The following is an 18,224-nucleotide window of genomic DNA, read 5'->3' as shown; positions in this document are numbered from 1 at the left end:
ATATACAGATGGACATACAGCCAGAAAGACAGACAGATAGACATATATTCAGCCAGACAGGCAGACAGATGGACATATATACAGACAGACAGACAGACAGACATATAGATTAACATACAGACAAACAGATAATATTGATATACAGATAGATATAGATACATTTGTATTGACTTGGTTCTTCGATAGTTTTGGTTCATGATATTTGCTTGCATTATAATTAGAAAAATATGGGTCATATATATCTACTTTGGATACTTTGTTATTTTACTTATCAGGCTGCATCCCTTACTGAATTAATGATTCCATCAAAACAAATGTCAAAGGTGTCTTAATAGAGTGCAAATTATCCCATTCATTCCCTTTCCTAGGAAACATGTCCAACCTATTGCATAGGACCTTGGAAGAAAAACAATGATTGTGATTCACTGAAGCTGAACACACGTATTATGCTTTTATTGGCAAATGACAATGATGATACCTGAGATAACACACTTAAGCCTCGTAAAGGAGAGATGATGAGAACATAATCTTAGTAATATATTAACAAAAGCATCACCTTCGCATTATATCATTGTGTTTAATACGAAAATATGTTCAGTTTTAATTCTTCCAAAGGAACATGATGTATTGTTGGATTTCATAATTGTGGTCAGTAGCAACAACATATTCTGCCCCAACTCCACAACCACCCATGCATAGTAACAGTTAGTGATTTAATAATACCTTTGTTCCAACTTTATTTTCCTTAAACGTGGCCAGATATGGAATCAGAGGTGGAATGACAATGCATATGAACAACTGAAAATGAAAATTAAATGACATTTATATAAATCATACCCGAACGAACAAAGTGCACAGCTTTCGTTGTCATCACGTGGTGCAGCAGCCACTTATAAATTAGAATTTACCTTGTACATGTAGTACAAACAGAAAGGTAATTGCCTATACTAATATATCGATATATTCCGCAAACACGTAAGTGATTTACTATGAGTGGATTGCAATGGCATACTATATGTAAGAAACGTCACCGTTTGACACATATATTATTGTGAGAGAATTCACGCATTATACAGGTCAGTTCGAGGGTCGAATTATACTTTAACACCATAGTATATTCCGCCACAAGCAAAAAATAAGACAGCCGGTATTTCCCATGGTTGTTTTTATCCGCGATACATACAGCTTACGATCTTTTAGACAAGCCTCGAAAATACCAACATTATATGAATGAACATGAATTCAGGAAAACATAATTTGATGTTGAGGTTACAGAATCAGCATGGCGTCCACTGTATTTGCGATTGGGGTTGCACATATCGCGATATATCTGAATGATGTTGTTCCGTCACCGTGTGTGGCTTGTTCCTTGAAGTGAGATGAATACTGATCTACACCGATTGCCACAACTTAAAATTAGTAGAGTCATATAATCATGATCAAGCGTGCAACTGACATTATTTCATCACGTTATCACATGCGTCAGTTTATTAAGCTTATTTCGATTGACTGCCTGAACATTTATATTTTGCCCTGTTAGAAATTGAAAATTCGCACATAATGCATTTGCACACTTAACAGCTTAATGGTATAACACAAAAATAAACCGTGATGTCTGCATTTGAAGTTCAGTGACAAGAACCTGGTACATGAATCAGTACCATTGTTGTAAAACTGGAAGCGCAGATCATACAAAGCGGTAACAGCAAAATATGTTTCGCCCATTTTGGATATTTGTATCATGAATAATATAACTGGTGTATATTGTGGGCAGATTGAAATCAAATAGTCCAATATACCATACGACTGCACTATTTAGGAATTGCAAAAGCCATTTATTGCAAATCACAATTTCGTGAAAGAAATATGAAAAAGGTGTTACTCCCAAAATCAATATGAATGCAGGTCGTCCTTAATTGACGTTTTATTCAGTTGCAACTACTTTGCCCAGTGTAATTACTAAATTTCCCCCAGAATTCCAGTTTCTAAATGTCAGCACGACTTTATTGTTGACGTTGCAGAATAGTTGATGCTCATTCTGGTACCATGATAACGTTGGTGGAAACACGCTTCAGCAAAGGGTTGGTATCCATGTGTAGCAACTTAAAGCTCTTGCCGTTCAGCGATTTAATGTAAATGTAGTACAAATCCAAAATTGAATTCCACAACATAAATGGATTCCATTAACTTTAACTTGGATTTCTTGCTATGGCAACAAATCTGCTATCGAATGTTTTACGTTACTCAAAATCAGTATTAAACCTGTAAATGAATGACTGATCACGCCCTTTCAACTTATATCTAGATATATTGTGCACGTTCACTGACCTTGAAACCATTATCCTGGGTCATATCTCTCATCCAGATGTTGTTTATGAGATTCAGGCAAGCGGTTTGGGAGATAAATTGCTCATTATTTGCCTGAACTGCAATTTGAACACAACTTGTTTTCCCAAACTGTGACAGCTTCTTGATCAGCAGGTTCCGTGTTTTCTTCTCATCTGTACTGTGGCATTCTTTCAAAGCTCCAATCGCTAAATTTGTAAACTCACTGTAAATGAAGAAGGAAAGGATACAATTAAATCAGAGTTTAAGTAGTATTCGAAAAGGAGTTCTACTGATATGATATAAATGTACTTAAATTTCGATATCTATCTATACAACAGAAAAACCTGCATCAAATTTGGTGCAAGTGAGGATATTTCATTCAATATGCAATGAGAAGCTTTCAAGCCAAATAATTCTTATCTCGGTCATATTTTATCAGACACCATTTATATTCAAACTCGCACTGGTTCTTTTTTTAAGATCTAAAATTGATTTTAATTCAGTAACTCATTAGAATACATTTGTGCAGATATTAAATAATGTCATGAAGCGCCATATAACAATATAAAGTATTGACAGATACCATCTTATAGTAATGAGGTTTTTTTTGCAGTAAATTGTTTTCTGATTTCATCACTGGAAGAGAGCGCTTCAAGTCCCATATTATGAATACGAAATAATGGACCTTCTCTTACCAGCAATTCTGTCCACCAATTCGTTTGCTATTACTTGTCTCCTGACGGCATGACTGATATGAGTGAGGAAGGCAGAAAATACAATCACGAGTTTTGACGAGAACAACAAACCTATACATTTCTGCCGCATTTCAATCCTTGATTGTCCTCGCTAGAGGGGATCAATCAATCATCACCCTGATTATATCGTCTGAACACCTATAGGAATGAGAGGGGTTGAAGAATATTCTGGATCCTCTGCACGTTTTTGGCTTCTTGGACTTTAGTGACGAAAGAGAGTAACTTTGTATTCCACTTTCCCAAAATCGACACACAAGCGATTGAGAACAGTAGACAAAGATTTGCCTGGATTCCAACGGATTAACAAGAACTTAGATTGCTTTAGTTGATCAGAACAGTGAGTCTGCAAGAGGAATGAATCTCCGCATCATGTGACATGTGGATCTAAATTTGTCCGTAATGATTCCACCTTATAGAACCCCAACCAAACATCACAGGTGATTTAGTTCCCGTTTGCCTTCTGAGGTAATCTATCATAGTGAAGCTTAAGGATAGTTTAAAAACCCATCCTTTCAGACAGTATTGCTACCGATGAATAAAATGTATTTATGATAGCCTTAATATCCTGGGTAATGACGTGCGATATATGCTACCGAGAAAACCACGTCCCTTAGTCATCATTTAATAATGACATAACGTGCGCATTCTAGCCTGTGTGCAAACACCCCTCGTTACCATAATTCATCTAGGCCGGGTGTGCAATCTAACGCCTGTCATAAGCCAGATCAAATGCATTAATTTGATGAGATGTGATTGCACGTACCCTGTGTAACAGAATTGTAACCGAGTGGGTTTTTTGATTAAATGAATAAGGCAAACACAATGTGATGAACTATGGCAATTTATAAAATGAATTAATAAAGAAACAAATATATGGTGTATAAATACGATGATTCTCTCGCGCTCTTAACATACGACTGATCCAGTCATTCTACAGAAACATTCACAAATTGAAAAACGAAAATATGGATTCATGCAATCTTACGTATGGAAAGTAAGATTCAAATAACATCATGGACTGCAAATACTATATTATACAATGCAAGAGAGATTCACATAATTTCACGCATGAAATACGATTAAGATTAAGAAAATCTCAAGGAATTCAAATATGTTTCAAATAATATTATACAATGCAAGAGAGATTCACATAATTTTACGCATGAAATACGATTAAGATTAGGAAAATCTCAAGGAATTCAAATATGTTTCAAATAATATTATGCGCTGTAGGTGAGGTTCACATATCTCCTATATTATGCAATGTAAGCGAGATTTCACATAATCTCCTATAATACAAATAAGATTCAAACTAATCTCATGCAATTGAAAATGCACTCAGTTGAAACATCAGTTGGAAGAAACATATGCATCTTGACACTTGTACAGTGGTAAGATTCATAAACTGATGAACCACACAGTTTTTCCGAGTCCTTGCGAACAACACCACAAAATGGCCACCGATCACTAGATGCAAGTCTCAAAAACAATCCGAAACAGGGCTTTGTTAATGCGGTACAACCCTTTAAATGCGGCACGTTCGTTAACCAGTCTTGATATAATTTAGATATAATAATCAAAGATTTTAGTGCCTTCTTCCAACTATCGGGTACAGCAGAGGCAGGCATATGAAATGATTTCTTGATCCAGATTCTTCGCTCATGGACTAAGTTTCACAATGTTAACATATTATTATATATAAAATTTCACTTCTGTTGTGGTCGCCAACTGAGCCTGTAAATTTTCACAGTTAGGTTGTCCACTGAATTGTCACTTCATATATTATCTCGAAAAAGTTAGTGCCAACGGCAAAACTGTTTTCTGTCTCTCTGACTGTCTGTCTCTCCGTCTTAAGGAAATAATATGGGCATGTGGAGTAATATAAAAGAAGAAAATTAAATTGCGACAGGTAACCTACGAGAACCTAGAACGTCGTAACGATTGGTTGTAACTTTCCATGAGATTATACTAGTGTTCACAGCACTAATAATACAAAGATCCAGTAGCCTGACAATATATTTATGGTACGTATATTCGTAAGGAGAAATACACATATTTGAAAATATTTAATACATTTTTATTAGTATTTCTTTCCTCATGTTTTATAGAACCAATTAATAAGGTGTTTCATATATTTAATTAATATTAAAATGTATGAAGGCCAAACTACCCTCCTTACTTCAGCCGTTATCCTTGTTTGGGTAGTTAAGACATAATACTAATCGACCTATACAGAAATACAGGGATGAGGATTTTTGGTAAGGCTTTCCATCCCAATTACAACATCTCTCTCCCTCTCTTTCTCTCTTTCATACTGTATGTCACCATGTTTTATCACAGTGTCTGTATTACCTCTCCTCTCTTTCTCTCTTTTCTCTCTCTCTCTCTATCTCTCTTTATATTCGCACGAAGCAATGAAAGGGGTGAAGTTGGAAATGGAGGCTAGAAACAATTGTGTAGTTTTAGCAATGATAAAAATTATAATAATGAATAAGATGAACTATAAATGCATTTAAATGATTGTATAACCGCTTGCCGCTTCCTCGTGTCGTTTTGTTTTTATTTCCATCTTGCTGAAATATGCAAGCTGCTTTTTGAAATCCAGGGCGTTCATTGTTTAAATTTTTAACAATACTGCCTTTCTAGTGTCCTTTTTTCGTCATTTATAATATATTTTATGCTTAAAACATAAGTGTCTATTATATTTATTTAATCAATATGCAGAGAAATATATGTTCAAAAACTAAAAGAAGCAGCGTGTGCATTTGCAAAGGAGGTTAAGAACTAAATTTTGTAGCGGACAAACTGGGATAAGGCTGTGCAGAGCTAAGCCATTCCTACAAGACACAGTTGATACTAGTCAATCTTAAATGCGTTGTAAACACAATTATGTGTAATTGTAGTGATATGCTTAAAACATATGTACCGTGTGTACGCTCTTTCTTTGACTTACCACCCGTTCTATACAATTTTCATTATGAGGAAACTTGTGCAGCCTCGTTTCCTTGTAATGGAACATTCATACGTTCATACATCTCGTGGCATAACAATGGTACAGCGTACATTATAGATCATAGCCCTTTTGGCTGACCGTAACTATTACTTCATTTCTTTTGAAAGACCATTGTCAAAATGCAAACAGATGGACTCGATTATGATAGTTATAACATACCCGTGTTATTCATCTGTGGTACTATCTTAATATTTAATGTGTGTTCAAGAACAATGTTTCAGTATGTGGATTACATTTTACTCTGAATTAAAGTTTCGAAAAAAATAATTCATCAAATATCTAACGTTATTCATTGATCAGTAAATAAACGATCCTATGAATATCTATTACCTTTGTGAACCTAAGCTTAAATAAAAGAAGTTTGATATCCCTGGGCCATATCCATAAATACAAAAGAACAATAAAATCTGGTATTAGCTGCCTTAATATTCCGAACTAAAATTTGGAATAAAACGTGTCATATGCATCTGCATCACAAATTGTCGAAAACATTGCAGTTCAGAATTGAACCTTGTGTAATATGACGCATTCAAAACTGCTAATTTCATAGCTTCCCCAGAATTATCTAGAGCAGCTGCAACAAATGCCCTTGATATGTGTTTATCCAATGTTCTCTGTGGCATCTCAAAGGGATAAATCAGAGCTTGTTTCCTTGATAAAGGTAACACATGGTCTCAGCACATCTTTCAGATCAATGTAATGCTTTTATAGTATAAGTGCCTAAAAGTGTTAGATCCAACAAATTCGAAGAAACAAGCCACATAATGTTTTCTTTACTGCCCGTGGCAATATACTGAGGAACCAGATAATAATTCATGTAATCAAGTTTTTATTTTAAAATATGTTGATGTTTCGGTGTGTGAAGTATATGCATTGGTAACGTAATGCTCACGTCTAAACATGATTGAGCGTATGATTCAAAAGAAAAAGCCTATTTTTATGAACGATTCATTGGAATGTCTTTATTGTGATATTCAAGACTCTACATTACTACATTATAGAGGTTTTTCAAATATTTCCTTCTTGCTTGTATATGTATTAGTATGTCTTAGTTAATTATTCAGATGCATCAACATTGTTAAGTTATGCTAGGCAATAACTTGGAAACATATCGAAAAATCAACATAAACTATAACGCGTTTTATGAACTATTTTGAATGCTGCGACGAAACAAATTAATGAAAGTGGGACTGCTAAAACCATTTTAATCAAAAATGTTTGATTTCGATTCTATGCAAAAGACAACTGACTAAACCAAATAAAGATCAAATATAGTATTGCTCAGAATGTAATGCTCATAATGTGTTAATACTTTTCCCAACGGTTAACATAGTATCCACGCAAAATGAATGAGTTAATATTATTTGTTTCTCTGGGAATGCAAGCTAATTGAACAGAATTATAACAACTCACTGGCTCGGTGTGGTGATAAATAAATAATCATTAGTATGCCATGTTCTGTTTAGATATAAATCAGTTCTTACCTTATTGGAACGTGTTTTCATTATTTATTTTGCGCACCTGGCTCGCTTGGCTTCAAAGATCACACGTGACAATAAATTTAAAGATAAATGTGTTAAATGAGACCCAATCATGATAAATCCTATTCATTATGTATACAACGTTTGCATATTTGTTACATGTGTTTTTTATCTTGAGAGAATTTGGATGCTTACTTGTTTGAAAGGCTCTCATGTATGAGCATATCGCGTTTGTTCCGATATAGTAAGGAAACTTTTGGATACAAGTTTGTTCCTTTTGTAAACTATGTCTGCACCTGATCAGAAATGAATATTATCTGCTTGTGATCTACTTGGTTATTATGGAACCAACAATGTTTATAGTGTATCCTATCAACCTTATGATACAATACGTCCTAAATAACGTTCCTACCAAATTCGATCGAATTTGTCTTAGCAGCGTTTGAAACTGTTTCAACAAAACAGTTATATTGTTTCTTTCTGGTTGTCGTAAAAAGACATGCCGATGCTGGTTTAAGTGATTCAAACAATATTGTTGCTGATCATGTTCTAACAATTGTTTGAAGATGGCCTACGCAATTGCTAACCGAGCTTGACCATACATGAACTAGCCTTTCTAAATTAGAATCTGAAATACAGTTATTTACCTTCCTAACACAAGCCATACCACAACGAAGATTTCAATCCAGCACAACAAATTCTATACAATGTCATAAGAAATACATCTAATATGGTTAATGAAATGTATTATAGCTGTTATGAAGAGTGTAATGTTGACCTTTTATTTGGTTGCAATGGCAGTAACATCGCTACTAGATTAGCCACCGCAAATTCAGTTATGATTAAGCATGTCATGCAGCTCCGACGTTGAAGCAACAGTGAATTCACCATTCAGAAGAAGTCAAAATTACTTTTTAGACCTGATTGTTAATGAAGAAACATCACTGCTAGCATGTCTGCTCTAACCATTTTTCTGGTACAACATGATCATAGTTTTCCGTTTGTTCCAACGTTTAATCAAATTTGACAGTCATTTATCAATCGTTTCTCATATTGTTAAAATGACAGCAAATACGTTGCTATAAAAGTTATCTTAGACACAATCTTGACTGATTATTATGTGACCATACTGTATCAAACCAACCGAAAGAAGTATTAGGTGAGTCATCGCGGATAAAAGTTTAAAACGAGAACCCTATACAACAAGCCGACACAGTCTGATTTAAATTTGTCCATTGATAAGAGACCAATACTTAAATATAGTTGATACGAATTCAAATTCAACGTTAAGAAGTCATCTTGTACGAACCAATGGTGAAGCTTTTCTCAGGAAATGGCCATATCGCGTGTGTTAGACGATGGTACAGCGTTTCTAAACAAGATTTCGAAAATTATATTTGTGTCATTGTTGCTGTGATAGCAACTTCTTGGAGCATATACTCACCCAGGTCCTAAAGATTGAAGATCATGCACAAAGAAACATGCATACCAGGTTTATCTAAAGCCTGCCAGAAATGTCGGAAACATTATAAATATCTGTTCATAAATTTATTTTGGAAGGAATATACGTCCTAGTGGAATCACCAAGGACATTATAATAATACAATTATTGGATCACCAAGGACATTATAGTAATAAAATTACTATCCAGTTTAGTTGTCTGGTTAAAAAGTTAATAATAATTTTGAAGCACGATAAGCAATGAATATTATTCTGATAATGCACACATGCTGCATGATAAAAAAGATATCTTAACGTTTTGGAGACGAGAGATATATAAAATTGTGTTTTCTTTGTGCTTCTGTTGAACTGAGGAGTAAGTAATATGATAAGATATCACAAACTGTAGTAATTTAGTTAATACCCAATGTAAGATACTGCTGAAACCGAACTGCAGTCCACCATGTCATTTTCGGAGTTGTCTGCGGCTATATTAAAGTGCAACAAATATTGATTTACAAACCTGATTAAATGACTCTTAAATTATTAACCATTGTAAGAACGTAGATTGAACAAAACCAAACAGTCTGGCTAGGGACAACAAAAGTTTAACAACTTTTTTTTCTTCAACTTGACAACCTAAAGACTTAGGTGACTTTCCACCAGATCTGTTCTACACTATTGAGTACTAGGCATTGCTACTAAATAGCAAAATAGTTTTGAGATAAATTTGATATGCGTTTGTTTAGGTGACTTGCTGTGCAATGTTTATTTTCTCTAGAAACGGCAATTTAACGGAAGATTATTTTGTGGAACGAGGGTTCATTTTTGCTAGTACCATCCACGATATGTACAGACATATGTAGTCTATGAATAATCAATAAATTTAAATGTGAAAAAACATAACTGATCCTACAGCAACCTACTTCCGTTGTATTATCTTTTTACATAGGGAAAACAGTTTTGAGGATAAAAACGTTTAAGGCGGTACTGTGGGTTTGGGCCACATATTTTGCCAATACCTTGATGAACATATCGTCAGTACTTTAGAATAGGCCCTTAATTGTTAGACAAAATGTAGAAGACTAAACTAAAACTACAAAACACATACTATCTGCAACAAAACCAGATAATGCAAGCTATAGGCCATTCAAGTTCTAGAGGGCTGTTAGGAAACACTGTATATAAGTAACTTCATTATAAAAATATGAGATAACAAAATTATCGCATGGTTGAGAGTCTTCACAAGAACATCAGGTAAGTAAACATTTTTCATAAAGTCTCAATGAGCAGCCAACCGTTTTGCAGTCCACAAAATAGTGGTAAATTATATTAGAAACTCACCTTTCTTCACAAAGTAATCAATTGTCAGAAATGTAAAAGACCTTTTTTAAATTTGAAAATGTATGTTCCTGAATAAATACTTAATCTTTCATCATACGCGTTCGAAGTCAAAAACAAATATTGTAATGAATATTACCCTCTGTTTTTGTCAATTTGTTCCTTTAACTCTCTTTCGTTGGTTTTCTGGAACATGGCGGAAAATAATGCATGAGCAAGTACGGCGGCAGCCATTGCATCCTGTAAAATATATCACAAAGTTATATACTGGTCAGGTGTTTCCTTCTATTTCCTACGAGGTATTGATATTGATTAAAATAAAAAGAACTTGAAGATTTGTTGGGCTAGAGATCATCTAGAACCACCACCCCCCCCCCCGAAAAAAATAACAACAACTCCCCACTAAACAAACAAACCATTGAAAATTCCATGGCAGAAGGTTCTGAGATTAGGTAAAGATAATTGTTATTTTTCGCATGAAAAAAGACATTGGTCCCCAGCTTGTTCAAAATATGAAGAAGAGAAAAAGGGAAGGATTAAGAAGACAACGAAACAGTATAAGAACTATTGAAGCAAATAAAATTTAATCAAACCAACCAGAAGAAACAGTGGAGAAAACTTTCCAGTTCAGAGAGATATTTTAAGGAAGCGAAAAAACATTTCGAAATATGTTTTAAAATTTCGTTCCGAATGCTTCTAATATAACAGAAAAAAGTCACTTACTATATATCTAGATTTATTTTGCTTAGGATATATAAGATTATCTAAATACATTTTTGGACAGTTATTGGTCTATGCTCTTAAAACAAGTATCAGAATAGAAACAGCAAACACTTTATTTCCCTAGAATACCTTTAGTGAAAAATGAGATAAAGAATTTACGGTATTGCGAATTAAATCCAAATTGTAATCCAAAAATTAAAAACAAGTCCTATCAATGAAAACGTCTAAGTAAATCTCAGTTCAAGTCCCATTGTAATTCAAGATGGAACGCGATGACGTATGTAATAACCTACAAAGTGCAGATGTGTCAACAGGCTCTTGCTGAATCACATAAACTTCATTCCAGTTTTAAATTCTGTATAAATTCCAATGAATGTCTTTGTCCTATAATTATCAGAGCACTATTGTATTTCCAAGGAAATATAAGGAAAGAATTACAACAAAAGTTGTTTACCAAAACTGTCACTGAGTTTGGAACAAGGTCAGCAACGAGACACAATGTTTTCATTATCCATATCATATAATTAAAAGTAAGCAAGCATTAAAAACTAACAAACAAATTAAATTAGATTAAATATTCATAATAACACTAATACTAACTTTATGAAAAGAAACGTTACCATGCACATATTAATAGGACTTTCGTTCTGCCTTTATAACATGAAACATAAATTAAAATGTCTCACAATTGCATGGAAGAGGTGACGAACTACATTCATAAATATCTCTGTTTTACCAGTTTTCGGTATTTTCACCAATGTACCATGTATCTTATGAGTGCTCATTGAAACCATGCACCGAATCTGCGAAGTTTCAATAGAATCGCCTCACAGGTTTGGGAGGAACTACTCTTACTAAATTTCCAAAATATCACGTACCTACTTTTTGACTAATTATAATGACATATCCGTAAACAGGTTGCAGATAAAAGCAAATAACCTTTGTTTGCTTATTTATACCAGACACACATCTCGTTTACAACATATTACCGTAATCTTCCAAGCTTTGTGGAAGATTTATATGTATCAATTACCTTCCCATGCCGCCAGAATAGTTTGGCCATGGCTTGTCGATTGTTTAGAACTGACCAAATGAACAGGTCTAGACAGATTTCCGTAGCATCACCCTCGTCATCTGTGAGAAAAAACCTCACAATAACATTTATTAGCATGTTGATTTTAAATTAGGATGACATAATTAAAAAAATGTTGGATTGAATTTAGTGTTTAAGGAAAAGAAAACAACAGATAAGCTGAAGCGAGATTACATTACATACACAAAATTCATTTCCTGGCTTGGATATAATAAAACTAAAATAATGTCTGAACTGGATTTCCTTGAATCAGCTTATTAGAAAAAAATGTTTTAAAATTAACATCATTTCTAAAAGTAAAATCTCGAGCTCAAAATCAGGTACAAAGATTAATTTTCAGGCCAGAGCGTACACTTGATTTATGTTTTCATAAACACATATTAGAGGCTAACTATTACGGAGTGGTCACCTTTAATTACTTAATAAAAACACAATATAATGGCATTTGTTTCACGAGTAGATGGTTGATTAGCCTTAACATATTTATTCTACCTGAGCAATTTAACCGAAAAGAAGTTTTCACGACAATTCATTATAGGAGGGGTTTTATTGCTTAAACATAAAGACTATTGGATCATTGTTTGCATGGTTATCGCTTTATACATGGTATTTTCAGTGCTTTATTGACTAGTGTATTATGTGGTAATAATAAGTGAATACCGCCGACCAGAGCTGACTTGAGTCCATATGGAGCCAGCTAATCCTGAATTTTCGAATGCAATGCGGTTGAGAATGAGATATCGTGTCTCTATCAACCATGCATTCCAAGATTTAACGGACTGATAGTGTATGTAATGTGATTTGGAGTTTTTAAGTGGTTTAACAACCTTCAGTCATATCGCTAAGATGTCTCCAGTGTGGCATTTTATAGTGATGACTAGCAATGGGGCATAATGCCGCAGACATGTAGTATAATGACGTTTTAAGAGCAAGATAATTAATATTTGTTCTTTACTGTACAAGCCAAACAAAAAGCCTATGATTCACGGAGACGTGTTTGCATCAAAAAAATTATAGTAGACAAGACTCACCATTTTTGTCCAATTGGTGTTTACCTGATTTTCCCTTCTCCATGTCGCTATATCTTGTAAACTGGTCTTTAGAGTATCCAAGTAAATACTGTATCAGCTCCTCCACGTCCTTTAATTTGATCTTCTAAGAGAATTGATTAAAACATTAAATACATACTCTTAGCAGTTGTTCCAAACAATTCGTTTGATGATTTTGTAGTGCAAAAATACAAATATGGAAGCAAATACAACTGAAAACAAACTTATTTATGCCAGGGCATATTTAAGACATACATATTGGAAATTAATTTATTTTCTCCAGTAAAGTTGCATAACATGTACAATATGTTATTATGCATGTGTTTATCTGCTTTAATTAGTTGCAATTACTAATATTGTTCCACACAATTGCAAGTTGAAGTAAATACAATATAATCTTAATCGACATGTCACCAAAATATAATGCTGTCATTGCATATGATAAGGTTTCCGAAACAAATTTTTATCAAATATTTTTTATAGAGATTTCAATAATCAATTTTAATTTCATTTCAACGAACGACATACAAATGGGAATCGTAACTTCTCAAGTTTGGCGGAATATGGCCAGGAATGATGCTATAAATGTTGACCAAGCTCCTTAAATTATTTTTTGGGATCTAATAAATATCATCTTGCCCTGCTAAATAAGTTACCAATTAGGGCAAGGGAAACACTAATCAGAAATGGAACAAAAACGCGATCTTAGGTATGCAAGACAAAATAAATCTATGACAAGCGTAAAAATAGTAGCATATGTTTCACGGGAAGTTAGTTAACTCTATTGTTAGTAAGTACCCCAGTGATATTCTCCTATAATTTTCACCATCAACCATATATGGTCAAATGGGTTTGATGGAAAAGTCAATAATATTTAATCCGTCTGTTTTTCATGGATACAAAATGGATTACTGCGAATCCATTACAAACTAAATCTGGCTCATTACATTTGGAAAAGATGACATAAATATAAACTTTGAGCGGCAGATAAAAATGGTCAACAAATCGACAATGCATGATGCATTGCATGGATGATATATATGATTCGGGACTATACTATACCATGCAAAGCACATTTGGTTTTTTGCAAGTTGAGTAAGAAGATTTCGTTTTCTACGGAGCAGGAACATAAATAATCCAGAAGACCTGATGCACACATTCGGCAACAATTTGTAACTCATACAATGCCGAAGATCCAAAAGGCTACCTTTGATTGTCTTTTTGTTTGCTCAAGAATATCGGATCCTTTGTGTATCTTTGACTAATTTTGAATTATTGATTAACGCAACTCCTACATTACTTCCATTCCCTACTTTAACGCATAGGTCGTTCTCCCTCATTTCAAAACTCCAGATATATAAAAAATATATTAACCTTATTAACCTGTCTCAAGTGTATATTAATTTATTTTAAAGCTCTGATACTTCCAAATAAGTTAAACTATCATATAGAAGAGAACAGGTTCGCTTAAATTGATTACTTAGCGAGGATGATATTTTCTTCAAGTTAAGTACTGTGAGAGTTACATTGACCTTGGCGTTATTTACCATACCAACTTATATGATTCTGTCTGTGAATAAGGGTCAAACAATGTAACAAATTCCAGTTAATTATGCTTTGTAACATACATTACATGTAAACATCTGATGCAATGGGGAAACCGACTTTTAGCAGCATTAACCTTGATTCTTCTGTCGGAGAAAATGTGTGACACGTGTGTTAGAATTTGCTGAATCTTTTAAAGACACGTACTAGATTACGTTAGAAAACAATGTATTAATTTATTATTTACATTAGGTGGAAAAACTCATTTTGTGAAAATTTAAACCAAGTAAGTTACAAAGTAAAAGTCCCAAGCATGCTACCAAACATCGAATGATAGGTCCGTTATTCCTCTATCTATAACATCTCGTATTTACTCTTATTGATCTACTTATATTAACGCAATCACTGAAGAAAATGGTAACTCCTACTTAAAACCTACATTGCAGAGGCATAGGAAGCCAATGTCCGAAGCCGATATTTCAATAGCAACCGTGAGTGTATGTATTGCTTGAGAATGTAACGTCTGCTACAGACATATTAAGCTCCAAAGAACCTGGGTATATGTTTTTATTGCACATATAATCATGCTGGTGTATTTAATATGTGAAGGAATTCAACTGTAGTTTGATAGACTTTCTGCAAAATAATATTCGGGCCAGAATCCTCATTTGCGGGATTTATTTTAATAAAACGATGCAGAGAAGAAAGACAATTTACATTTTCTGCAGCGATATTAAATACTTAAATATGTAAGGGGAATTTACAGTATATTATGAATAAAAGTCCCAAATGACCTCAAAACGTTCCATGAAAGTCCAAAGGGAAGAACGGTCCCGTATAAATATCATTTCCACCAATATAATCGTCCGTGAACGGTCCTAACGTATCAAAATGGCTTAGTCTAGTACTCCTTTGGAATAATTCACAATATTCCGAGAATAATACTATGTTCTAATAAGCATTTTCAATTTCCACATCATAATCCAAGCAAATGTTCGTTTTCTCAAATAATATCTAAATAGAACTTAAACATATATGGGACTTGAAAATATTGTTTCGTCATAGACACTTATATAAAGGCGAAAGGCTTCACCAAGCTAATTATCACCACTCCTACGAGACAAACCACGATTCTCCGTTTTTTTAAAAAGCTCACATGATTTAACCCATTGAAAGGAAATTAATTTAATTCTTCTAACATACCACCTGCCACCCGGTTCAGTGTGAATGAAGTCCGAAACTTGTCAAACTATTTACTAGTAATTTCCTTTTTAGTGACGATAAACACTTTCATAAGCATTTATTATATAAGCATCGCAATTTTACGTTTTTAAACAGCGTAAAATGGACCATACACACATGTTCCTAATCCAGCTACAGAAAATCATTAGTTTAAATTCATGAATAAAAATACACATATATTTTAGATATGCATAACAATATAAGATTTGTTTGGTCGCACCTATTAACAACGTACATCTTTGTATCATACGAATCATGATAATTTCAAATGAATGAAAACACATGATAAGTTCTTTCATGAATCATGTTAAACACGGAAATGAAATGTGCAATATTATTTAACGAAATCATTGTATTGTCACTAAGCCTAAATATTAGCAGTTTTTTGTCGCAATATCTGCATTCTACATATAACACATCCTCTTATAATACAGGCGGTAAAATTATTATGACATCAAGACAATTATTGCTTCAAATATGTGCAGCGCAATGTGCGCAGGCATGTAACTGAATCTCCGGTAAGGTTGTATAAATTAATGTCTGGAGCATGTGGGTAGCGATTTCTTGTATTTGTTGAAGGATATACTATTTAGCACAGTATACGACGTGGATTCATTAAGACTTTGCAATGTGTGTTGGGTAATAATTCCAATATTTATAACTCAAAAGCATTACTACAGATTCCTTTATTGAATACTAAGTTTATAATTTCGACATCATTTGAAGTCCATCGTCAGAATCAAATACATCGGCGTTACTGCTCTCCGAAGCTATCAGGAGGTAAGGTTTGCAAGGCGGAGTTATTGCAGCTAAAGATGAATACCAGCCCTAGTTGTTAGAGTTTGCCCTTTATGTTAATGAGTGCATAATAGGGTAGCACATTAGAAGTTACGAAACTTTCCTGTTAAATTTCAATTTAGTACAAGACATTTTTTAAGCTGTGATACAATGAAAAATACGGTAATAAATAGGAAGCATAATGTTACAGTATAGTATTAGACGAAGTGAAATTCTACAATGGCACAATGATTGAAATATAGATTACTTGGACAGAAACCTGATCCATATGCCAGGAAGAATCAATTAGAATATCCTCTAAACTATTATCTTTATTTATTTGGCTTATTTGTTTCACTTGATAGAAATGCTGTCTCGAACGATTAGGCTTGGTAAAAGTAAACCTGAAAGTTGTATAATTATACACTATAAGAAAGATACGCATTTACTTCAATCCTATGCTGCTTATAGTGAAATCAAAGAACACAATGTTATATACAGCGGTTGCACATCTATTAATCGTCGTCGCACAACAGTAACATAATTCGGCAATAGCACAAAGGTAAACATCAAAACATAACTTTATACTATAATAGTCTATGCTGCAGCTGTACACGTTCCATAGACTTTAAATTGTAATGATCGTATTAGATTCACAATATACAGATGTATTGAACGACGTTTCTGTAAAAATATTGCACAAACAGCCAGTGAAAACCCAGCATCTTATTTGCTGCACATAACTTATGTGGTAAGGTCAAATAACGAGCCAAAGTCAACTATTTTTTGTGGTAATTTTCTTGATTCGACAAGAGAATAACCTTAGACACGTTCCATCCTGCATTCGCAAGGAGAACACAAAGTCCGTGTCAAGAAATAAAATAGAAGCACTAAAATTAAGTTTAGTAAAAACGATATTTAAGCCACATCTAAGTACTAGAATTAAGTTTAGTAAAATGACCTTTAAGCCAAATAATTTGTAATAGATGCGGTTTATTTTAGACAAGTGGAGACAAATGTGAATTATATTTGCAGTCCGTTAAAGGCACGTGTAGTTATTGTTCTTTGATGAAAGGCACTGGTCAAATATAACAATATTTGTACTACTGACCCCAAATCGATATAATTTTGCCAAAGCGAGAGAGAAGTCCTGTACTACATATTGCTGAATCTACTAAATACATGTACTAAGGTGCTTTGCAATATGCTCATAAAACGACCGCAATCATTAAGGAATTAAAGCATGGGAACTTTAATTTGCATTAACTATGGTGCTTCAGACCACTAAATCAAAAGGAATTGCCATGAGGTATATAACAAATAAATGTACCATGTTGGATTGAAATTTGTTCACACTAGTTAACGCATGGTAACCAAAACTAAGGTCATTATGTTCACCTGTCTCCACCCAAGATGAACCTAGCTAAAGTATCGTAT

At 33.8% G+C, this 18,224-nt stretch overlaps 1 protein-coding gene across 1 annotated transcript in view; it reads right to left on the bottom strand.

The window, feature by feature from the left end:
• The window catches only part of LOC149791806 (transient receptor potential cation channel subfamily M member-like 2), a 130,422-nt gene that overhangs the window by 43,116 nt on the left and 69,082 nt on the right, over nucleotides 1–18,224 (bottom strand). The window contains exons 10-14 of the mRNA XM_089969475.1: nucleotides 13,206–13,329; nucleotides 12,115–12,215; nucleotides 10,498–10,598; nucleotides 2,329–2,551; nucleotides 724–798 (exon numbers count right to left, since the gene is read on the bottom strand). Coding sequence (XP_089825601.1) covers nucleotides 724–798; nucleotides 2,329–2,551; nucleotides 10,498–10,598; nucleotides 12,115–12,215; nucleotides 13,206–13,329 — 624 coding nt within the window. The remainder of the gene's footprint in view (nucleotides 1–723; nucleotides 799–2,328; nucleotides 2,552–10,497; nucleotides 10,599–12,114; nucleotides 12,216–13,205; nucleotides 13,330–18,224) is intronic.

This window comes from Sinohyriopsis cumingii, chromosome 9 (assembly GCF_028554795.1).
Source record: "Sinohyriopsis cumingii isolate HCF-2022 chromosome 9, ASM2855479v2, whole genome shotgun sequence".
Classification (NCBI taxonomy): Eukaryota; Metazoa; Mollusca; class Bivalvia; order Unionida; family Unionidae; genus Sinohyriopsis; species Sinohyriopsis cumingii.
Note: the sequence above shows the minus strand (reverse complement) of the source record. Positions and strands in the feature narration are given on the sequence as shown.